This window comes from Gavialis gangeticus, unplaced genomic scaffold (assembly GCF_001723915.1).
Source record: "Gavialis gangeticus isolate Ggan-Ray unplaced genomic scaffold, GavGan_comp1, whole genome shotgun sequence".
Lineage (NCBI taxonomy): Eukaryota > Metazoa > Chordata > Crocodylia > Gavialidae > Gavialis > Gavialis gangeticus.
The window spans coordinates 1,562,996-1,573,209 of NW_017729004.1; the positions used below are offsets into that span (position 1 = coordinate 1,562,996).

The 10,214-nt window shown below is 52.1% G+C and overlaps 1 protein-coding gene across 2 annotated transcripts in view; it reads left to right on the forward strand.

The window, feature by feature from the left end:
* SCAP (SREBF chaperone) overlaps positions 1-10,214 on the forward strand; it is a 108,979-nt gene that overhangs the window by 77,631 nt on the left and 21,134 nt on the right. For both annotated transcript variants that reach the window (XM_019508004.1, XM_019508005.1), the window contains exons 7-10: positions 1,093-1,265; positions 1,934-2,060; positions 8,711-8,823; positions 9,848-9,942. In XM_019508004.1, the coding sequence (XP_019363549.1) occupies positions 1,093-1,265; positions 1,934-2,060; positions 8,711-8,823; positions 9,848-9,942 (508 nt within the window). The remainder of the gene's footprint in view (positions 1-1,092; positions 1,266-1,933; positions 2,061-8,710; positions 8,824-9,847; positions 9,943-10,214) is intronic.

Below are 10,214 nucleotides of genomic sequence, written 5' to 3' on the forward strand. Positions count from 1 at the left end.
TGCCCTGTAGTCCCCGGATCATGCGGGTGGCCTCCTCTGGACCCTTTCATTGTTGTCCACATCCCTCCTGAAATGGGGCGCACAGAACTGGACGCAGTACTCCAGCTGTGGCCTGACCAGTGTCGCACAGAGGGGGAGGATCACCTCCCTGGCTCTACTTGAGATGCACCTGTGGATGCACGACAAGGTCCGGTTAGCCCTGCCAACCGTGACCTCGCCTTGTCAGCCCATGTTCATCTTGGAGTCAGTAATGACTCCAAGATCCCTTTCTGCCTCCATGCTCTCAAGAAGGGAGTTTCCCATTCTATATGCTCCTCTCTGCCCTATGGGTGGTTCTCCCAGGGAACGGCTGGCACATTGGCACACTGGGGGGAAGCCTCCATGTCCAGGATGGTCAGTCAGCGCCACTCATCAGTGCCACTTATGTAAACTCTGCGACAGTCACCACAAGGGGCCTACCGCTACCCAAACCCCTCCAGACATGGCTCTGCATGTGTGGAACAAATGGTGCTCGTTCCTGCACAGCGCCCCTCCTTGAATCCTGCTTGGTGGCGATGTAGATCTTGCAAGGCTGTCACAACACCTCAGTGCTGCAGGAGGTAGGAAGGAGACATCCAGACCTGGTATTTAGGCCTGGGCAGGAGCCTAGCTATGGAGGGAGGCACTGTGTCCTCAACCTCATTAGACTCAGGACCCAGCTCAGAAAATGCCGGCTCTCAGCTTTCACTTGGTTTTTGACTATGGAAGAATACCAGAGCAATTCTTGTGTTGCAGAGAATGCAGCAAGCCCACAACAGGACAGAATGGCTTTGACTCTCTGTATTCCTGTGTGAAAGCTTTGATGTGAAAGCTTTGTTGTGTGAATTGTGTAGGGTGTTTGCGCACTGAATGGTGCTAAAGTTATGTGGAACCTTTGGAAGGATCTCACAGCACCCCGGGGTGCAGCAGCACCATGGTTGAGAATCCCTGGAGTAGTGTATAGGTCTGTAGGGCTGCTTTACCAGCTGGCCCATAGCCACTGTTCTCCCCCATCCTCCCCAGGGGTACAGCACTGAGCAAGGATCCAGTCCTTCTACTTTTCTCCTGTGTCAGGTTCCTCACCAGCCTCCGGTCCCGGCTCAAGCTGCTGCACCCCAGCCCCAACTGCACCCTGCGGGAGGAGAACATCGTGCATGTCCACTTCAAGGAAGAGATTGGCATCGCCGAGCTGATCCCCTTGGTCACCACCTACATCATCCTCTTCGCCTACATCTACTTCTCCACGCGTAGGTCCTGGGAGGGAGGGAGGTCAGGCTAGCATCCCATTGTTGTGCTTTCCAGCAGAGAGGCTGGCAAGGGTAGACTACACCTTGCCCTGTGTGTTAGAGGGGGCAGAGCCAGGCCTGTGGTGCTGCTGTTTCCTATCAGCCCTGCAAGCCAGTGAAGCTGAAATCCAGCTGGGATGCAGTACTTGGACCCAGAGAGGGAAAGGCCCAATAAGCCATTTCCTCAGTCTAGGCATAATGGTTCTCTATGGCTTAGCATATGGGACTCTGCTTTGTTGTTTGACACGTCCCAGTATATCAGCTCTTTCTCCATTTCTCTGGGGAGACCTGTCAGCAGTTTGGAAAGTCTCAGGTCTCATGCATGTTTTGGGTTTGTGGTGTCAGAACCTATCAGTGAGCTGAGGCTACTTTCAGAGGTCCTTCCAAATGTGGCCTGGTCATTATGGTAGTTGGAATAAAGTTCTCTGGGCCATCCAAACATCCATCTTGTGTCCTGTGGTACTGCGCTGCCATGTCAGCAGCCACTTAGAGCCTGAGGCTGGGATACGGGTCTTACACCACTGGGCCTCGGGCTAACAGGCTCCATGCTGTAGGAGGTGACCCCAGGGATCCCTTCCTGCTGCCCGTTTTTGCTTGCTGGTTTCAGGGCCTTGTGCTCTCTCTTGCAGGAAAGATCGACATGGTGAAATCAAAATGGGGCTTGGCACTAGCAGCGGTTGTGACAGTGCTCAGCTCTCTGCTCATGTCCGTGGGGCTGTGCACTCTCTTTGGCCTGACGCCGACTCTCAACGGAGGGTATGTATCTACAGCCAAAGCTCCTGCTAAAGGAAGGGGTAAGAGGAGCTGAGCCCTGAGTCTATCCAAAAAACAGCAGCTGAGCCCTGAGTCTATCCAAAAACCCTTGTTTCTAGGAACTAGGTTTCTGTAACCAAGCCTTCTCCTGATCACCCTACATCCTGTCGCCCAGACCAACCCCACCCCCATGCTGAGCTCAGGACCCATGCCTGCTCTAACACCAGCAGATCTGCCTGGGCTCCGTGCCTGCTCAGGACATTTCTCTGCACAGCCGTTGTTCCAGTTCTGCTGACAGTTCAGTGTGACAGCCTTTTATCTGCCAATACCAGCAGTCTAGCAGCTACACACCTTTTTCCCTTGCCCCTGCCTCCTTAGGGTTTGTGATTGGCATGCCAGGGCAGGAAGGTATACCTTCCCTGACTCAAGCAGTTGGCCCTGGCAGGAGGCTTTGGCTCTTGGATTCACTGTGCTTGGCCCACTGAGGTGTGGGAAGCTGGGAGCAGCGGACCTCAAAAGCTGCTTCCACGAGGAGTCTCATTGGCTTTGGCTGCCCATAGGCAGCTTCTTGGCAGGGTTGGGACTTGCTTTGAAAGTTACATTTTTAATTATGTGGGAGACCTGTCTCTGCTGCAGGGACGGGGGCTGTACGTCTACCAAGATAGAGAGGTGCTCTGTAGAGAAGCAGTGTCGAAGCACTTGCTCAAAAACTCATCCCTGGGTCGTAATAGCCTTGTCAGCAGTGGCCTGTTCTCTGATGTCTCTGTGGGGAAGGTCATGCTAGAGCACCTGGAGTTGCATCCTGACTCCCCAGGTGGCTGTGATCTCCGGTTCATTTGGAGGTGTAGGGGTAGATTGCATTGCTGGCTGCTGACACACACTGCTTGCTAGAGGCCCATGAAATCTTGGATGGAGATGGACACGTTTGCATGTTGTTTTCTCAGAGCTGGCAATAGCAGTGGCCTGTCGGCAGGGGAGTTCCTTCCTCTTGCCATACCCAAGGGGTGTTAAAGGGGTACGTATTCTTGTCGCTGGGATTTCCACTCTTCCTTCTGGTCCTCCCCATGTGTGTATCGTTACTAGAAGAGATACTGAGATGCTGTGACTTCTCAGGACCTGAACGGTGCTGGGCTGTGTCTTCACTTCCTCACACGCTGAAGCACTGGTCTCTTAGCACTTGTCAGAGGTGAGGCCGTGTCAAGAGCAGACAGGTTTGGGGTTCTCTGGGTGTGATGGAAATGATACCAGCAGACCTGGCAGATGCCCACAGGAATGGAGTGGGACTCAGTTACCCACAGCAGCTTTTTCACTGTAGCCTTTTTTGATTCTCCCCAGAGCACCTTTCCTCCCATTACCTGGTATTGAACTTTCCAGGATGGGTGGCATGGTCTTCTCAGGGACATCTGTTCCCAGTGGTCATCTGCCAGAGCTTCAGAAAGCAGTACCAGACCTGCCCATTTGGTCTAGCTTCCATGTGACCCTGGCCTATTTCTGCAGCAGGGTGGCTGCAAAGGAGTGTTTTTGCAGGGCCTGTATTTATTTATCAGCCTCTCTCTCTCACGGATTTTGTAAGGTACCAAGGTGCTGTTTTGAGATCGTGATATAAACCCCAGGAATATCTACAGCAGCCCATGTAGCCCTTTACTCCTCAGTGGCAAATTTCATCTGAGGATCTTAGAGCACATTGTGACTATTAATGAAGTAGAGTAACTGTAGGAAGCAGCAGCATTGTCCCTGTTTTACAGATGAGAAGGCTAAGGCCCAGAAAGAGTCAGTGGGAGGGCTGAGAAGAGAAGCTGGTAGAGCTCTGCTGTAATTACTGGGCATCTCTCTGAATGTGTTGGATCAACCAGTAAATGACTTTTAACAAAAGACCTGAGGTTGGAGAAGCACCGTTGCCCTCCGCTTGATTCAGGTCCACCTAAGTCAATGGGAGTGTTTCCACTGGCTTTATCAGGCGTGAGGTCAGGCTTTAACACTGCACCTTCTGACCTGGAGCGATGAGCTCCATGTCAGTGCTTCCATAGACAGGTGTGAGCATGGCAGAGCCTCGACCATTTCTCAGTCCTGTTCATACTCCTCAGAGGTGCTGTGTGGCAGCAGTGCCCTGTGCAGTCTGACTCTCCACTGCTGGGGGCTGGGGAGCTTGGGTTTCTATGCCTTGTTAATAGATGGCAAGCAGCTTGTGTTTGGGGAGCATGTACGCATCTCCTTTTCATTTACACGGGATGATCCTGTGTTGAGCAGGGGGTTGGACTACCTGCTAGCCCTGTTTTTCCATCATTCAAGAGAAACGGATGTCTCCTTGGATTTTAAATTGTTAGTTATTTACAGTATTAACAGTTACTGACCTGTTTAATCTCAGTGCCTGGAGCTGTCCTGTATCTCCATTAGTTACCTTCTGTAGCAACAGGAACCACTGGTTAAGTAGGATGTGGCTGATGTGAGAGTTTATGATTTTGCCTCTCTTATCTCCTTCCCTCCGATGCCCTCTGAAGATTTCTGTGCAGCTTATCTGGAAGCCAATGTACAGAGCATCAGCAGGTGCACTTCTGAGCCAGGCTGGATTTTTCTGTGCCTGCCCTGCCGACATCTGTCTTCTGTCTCACTCCCTCTCTCCTTCGTGCCTTCCATCTCAGGGGAGCCCAAAATGCTTTTCTCACGTACAGCCCTGTCTGAAAGGATCACGCAGGGAGATGGAAATGAGCTTGCTTCATGGAAGCACCTTTGATAACTAGAGCAGAGCATGCTCTCTGGGTCTGGAAAGTCTGGGGGTGGACGCTGTGCCTGTAGGCTGTTTGTGTGTGTGCATTTATTTCACTTGCTAGACCGCAGCTTTGGCAAAAAATGAAGTGAGCACTGTAGTCAGTTAAACCTGCGGGAGGATTGAAGTCTGTAGTGTAATTGCCAGCCACCAGGCTGGCACATCTGCTGAGAAAAATGCCAGGGAGTGTTTAATGGTAATCACCTGTGGGTAGGAGCCCAGATTAATGTCCCACCCCAAAAGGAAGCACCTGTCACACTGGGGCAAGGTCTTCTCATTCCTCAGCATCTGGAAGAATGAGAAGTATCCCCTGCTAAACCCTGCGTTTTTCTGTAGCTTTTCTTTCTGGAGAGCTGTCTCCTGTCCCAGTGCAAACAGTGGTTAGTTCATGAGATCTGTTCAGAGGACCAGCTGAGGTGCCATGCTGGCAGACTTCTAAAGAGATAGGGGTCTGTAATTCCCCAGGGCATCCAGAGAAACCTGGGCAGGGAGCTCTGGGGAATGGTATTTTATGGATCTGTGGCAGCTCAGGTTCCTTTTCCTTAGGCACTTTAAACAGAGAAGCTAATCAGCCCTGTCCCCACTCCTTTAGTTACTTGCAAAGCTGCACATAGCTCGTGGTTCTGCAGTGATGGAATTTGCCATCGTTTCCACCCCCATCCACAGACGATACTTTAGAGACACAGCTTTAGTTACCAAAAGCTCTGCCTGGCCTGCAGAGTCCTGAAGATCAATGTAGAAACATGCAAAAACTGAAATCTGGCAGCTTTGAGCAGTGGGTCTAAGAACTGTTATCTCTGGGGCCTAAAGATACTACAGTATTGCCAGTATTAACCATTTAATTGGTTTAGGAAAAAGCAGTGAGCTGATGTGCTTTCTCGCAGTCCCATCATCTTTCACATATGAGCAGAGGCCCAGCTGCCCCTCAGCTTATCCTTGATGGCTTCTGTGCCGTAATAATGTGCTGTCGGTAGAAAGTTCTGCAGCATCTTGAGAGATGGAGAGTGCAGGGAGTACAGCATCCTTACTCGCTGTGAGTACATAGCTGCAGGACTGCCCATGAGCTTAGCCAAACTCCTTGCAGACACTGCTCTTTAAATACACAGCCCTTTTGTGCTGTGGTAGAGCGTGGACTGAAGCCAACTTCTTCCCGTCTTTCTCAAGCCTTCTAACCGCAGCCTTTTGACAGCTGCCATGCAGGGAAGCAGTGTGTGCTTTTAACCCACGTGCCTATAACCAAGGCTTGTTACAGTGTAAGGCAACACACTGGGGTTGGCATTGAGGTATGCAGCTAAGTGAATGATGCCCCTGCCAGGTTTGTGCCTAAGTGAAGTTCTCTGTAAAGTGAATGGAGCTTCGTACAGAGCTAAACAGCACAGGAGCTGAGTCCATTCTTCACTCTCCTTATTAGTGCAGTGAAACCTCTGCATTGTTTAATTCTGAACAAAGACGCCACCAGCCCGCAGTGCCGAGGTGCCCTGGTAGCCGAAGGGCCCGTCTTCAGAACGTAGGTGCAGCAAAATGACTTTGGCTGTGCACTGAGAGGGGAGATGACCGAGCAGGGTTTTCCTCTGGACCACGGCTAGTCTGGACAGCTAATCTGTGGAGGAGGGTAGAGCTCCCTAGTAGAAATCTGTTACATACCATTTTTCCCCACCCTACCTGGGAAGCATAGAAGAGTCAGGCTGGCAGGGCCCACAGGAAGTCAGACACCTGCTCTGGGCAGGATCAGTCCTGTCTGAAACATCCCAGACAAGTATTTACCTGGCCTGCTCTTAAAAACTTGGAAATAATCTCACAGGCACAACTACCAGGCACAACGCCCGATACACCAGAAACATGTCTTAGCTTACCATAGGCAAAGCAGGGCCCTGCCAGTGTCCTGCCACTGCAAGCACAGGAAGGAGTTTGTTAAAAATACATTTGAGAGATCCCAGCCATGCCCCCACTACAGAGGAAGGCAAAGCCCCTCAGTTGGTACCAGTTTGAGTATGGGGCATTGGTCTGACCCTGGGTAGAGGGACAAGACCCTCTAGCCAGGAATCTCCGGCTTTAAGTCCCAGCAGGAACGTTGGCACAACCCAGTCACTATCCCCAGCTTTGGCTCTGAGAAAGGTGAATAAAACTCCCTGACACCTGTAGCAACAAATGTCTTCCCAGCCCCTTGGGGCACCCAGCAAAGCCCTGGAAACTTGTGTCATAATGTAGGGGAGCTGGAAAATGTGGCCTTCACCTCACAGGCAGCACAGGAGAGCAGATTAGCCAGTGCATCCCCCCCTTGCTGACCTTTGCCTAGCAGATGGGCCAGTGTGTGCATTGCTCTGCCCTGCTCTGTGCCTGTGCTGGTGTGAGAGCTGTGCCCTTTTCCCCTTGCAGAGTTCATTGGCCAGCCGGCTGCTCAGCGAGAGCCTCCTCCCACCTGCAGCAGGTCATGGGAGCCGCCAGCGCAGGGGAGCCCAGGGCACAGGCTGAGTTCTGCCTCTTATTTTCCAAGAGAGCAGCAGCTGCTTCACCTTGTTTAACGAATTGATCGGAGTGAAAGAGCTGAGTTAGCAGGAGCCCTGAGCAGATCATGTTCTTAGCAGCAATGTCTGAGCTTGCAAGAGACAGCGGCAGGAGACATTTCTGCTCTCACTTGTATGTGTGCACCTGCTGCCAAATCCTTGTGCATTACTGAGGCACGTGTGGGTATAGGGCTCAGCATGGGGACCGGCCGTGCAGCAAGCAGAGAGGGTTAATTTGGCTGCAGCACTGCTGTCTCACTGTTGTGCCCAAGGCTGGTTTGCCAAGGAGCTGAGTTTCCTTCTCAGCTCTTTCTCCTGCTGGGTCCTCTCGGTCCTCTCGGTGCTTGCAGTGTGGCCATTCACTTCTGTGGCTGAGACAAGATGGTGGCATCTGAATTAATCTTTCCTGGGCTGGTGTGAGCAGGTGGTTTTTCAGGGGAGGCAGGAGGGCTGAATAGAGCCCCCAAGTGACCTGGGACAGGGGCTTATTTTGCCATGTGCCACATTTCAAAGGACAAATCACCATTGGAAGCATCTTTTTAAGCCTTGGATGAGAGTCTTCTCTGGCAGGTTTGCTCTAATCATGTTCAGGTTACATCTCTGCTGCACACTGCAGGGATGCCTCTGTGGAGGCTGGCTGGGGTCCTGGGAGCAGTTGGGTGGCTGAATGAGGATATCTGGATGGCTGATCCCTGCTGCCTTGACAGGGTGGAGGATCATCACCCAGGCTGCGGGGCTTTCCTTCAGCAGAGGGAAGCTGTGGGTTAGACACTGTACAGTAGGGCCTTGACTTTGGCCCAGCCTGCGTGGGGTTGCGCTGGCCTGTGGACACAAGGGTTCCTGCTCCATTCGGGAGCTGCATCTGCACCTTGTGGGGAGCTTGGTACTTTTGTTGGTGAGTTTGCAACCTGCCCCCCAGGCATCTCACCCAGCCCCACAGCCCTGCCCTGCTCCTCTCCCTGAGAAGCTTTGACATGGCTTGGCTAGACAGACGTGAGGACCTCCTGTGACTCAGCAGGGGGTGTAATGCTGATGCCCGGCTGCAACCCTGACCGTTTATCATTAACTGCGTTGCAGCAGTGCTTAAAGCTCTGACCTTGGATCCAGGCCCTGCGGTGTTATGCGCTGTACAAACACACACAGGAGGCCAAGTCCTTGGAGCGCTCGCAGTGTGAGTTAAGGACAGCATTCAATGGCCAGTTCACCAGCAAACACAAAATGTCAGCACCTCTCTTCTGCTCCCAGACTAGCATTGTCTGAGGGAGGATGTTACTCCAGCCTGAACAAAGTCCCTTGGGCCTTGGTTGTCACTTAATCCATGCTCCTGCCTCATTTCTCGTCTCTGTTCATCACTCTCTGCTCCCTTTCCATTCACATTCCCCCAGGGAGATTTTTCCGTACCTGGTGGTGGTGATCGGGCTGGAGAATGTCCTGGTTCTCACCAAGTCGGTTGTCTCCACACCGGTTGACCTGGAAGTGAAGCTGAGGATCGCGCAAGGTATTTGACAGCTCTGGGAAGGAGGAAGTTTGCTTTCGGTCTGAAGGAGGGTATCCTGGGACTGGGGGCTGGGAAGGAATGTCACACGTAGTCTGAGAAGGGAGAAAACAGGACCGCATTTGGAGCTGGGAATCATATTGACTGTCTTTAATAGTGACTGCAGCTGCTGCCGAGAGCTAGCGAAAGCCCATAAATGTGGCCCCTGGTCACTAGGGTTCCCAGACCTGGCCCTGGCTTGTGCACGCTAGGTAAGCTAATACAGAGTGATCACCAGCAATAGGAAAGGCCTGGCATTTCTTAACGTTGGTCTCTGCTGCCATGTCCACTCAGAGCAGAGACGGCCAACGTGTTGCCTCCAAGGCAGATGCAGTCCCATGGCTTGTGTGACAGACTCCATGTCTTTAATAGGCCAGTGTTGCCCAGGGAGACCTTGTGGGGAATGTAGAAATGAACTCAGTCTGGAAATTAAAAGGTCTCTGGTCATCAGAGGACTGGGGGGCTGAAGCAGCCTTCCAGTAGGGATAGTGGGGGCGAGGAACCTAACCCGCTTTAAGGTGGAGATTGCTACAAATGGAGCTATGTGGTACTGGTGTCTGTGACAGCAGGAGACTAAGTGACTGGGCTAGAAGGTCCCTTCCAGTCCTAGGCACCGTCTTCCTAGATCCCACGAAGTGTCCTCCAGCTGCTTGGATCAACGTGGAGCTTTGCTGGCTGAGACAGTCTGTGCAGATCAGATCTGTGTGTTAACACAGGAAAGCAGCGGCAATCTGCTCCCTTCAGAAGGAAGAAAAGGAGACTTTTTTGTTTTGACCTCAGGGAAAAATAATGCTTCTCTGCTGCCTTCTGTCTGAGTCTCAGAATAATCCCCATTTCACAGGTAGCATGACTAAGGCCCAGACCCATCTCCTAGGTGGCATACAGGGGCAGAAATAGAACCCAGGAGTCCTGAGTGCCAATTCCCTGTTCCAGCGAGTAGTGAGCACTGTCTCTTCCTTGCACCTGACTGCATGTTTTCTTTCTCCAGGCTTGAGCAACGAGAGCTGGTCTATTATGAAGAACATGGCCACAGAGCTTGGGATCATCTTGATTGGCTATTTCACGCTGGTCCCAGCTATCCAGGTGCGTGCAGCTGTTCAGTGTCAGGGCTTAAGGAGGTTGTGGACAGAGGCTTGTAAGCTCACCTGTGACCATTCAGTCCTCAAGAGTCTCTTCCCTCCCATTGGATTTGCTGCCAGCTCTTGAAGCCCAGCAGTTGTTTGGCCGTGTGTTGTGACGTCTCCCACTGCACAAGGAGAGGGAGTAAAGTATCAGACACTCCATGCAAATTGTGGGAGAATTCATAGCACTTCATAGCTCACGTAGGTTCTTAGCCAGAATGCAGGACGTCCATC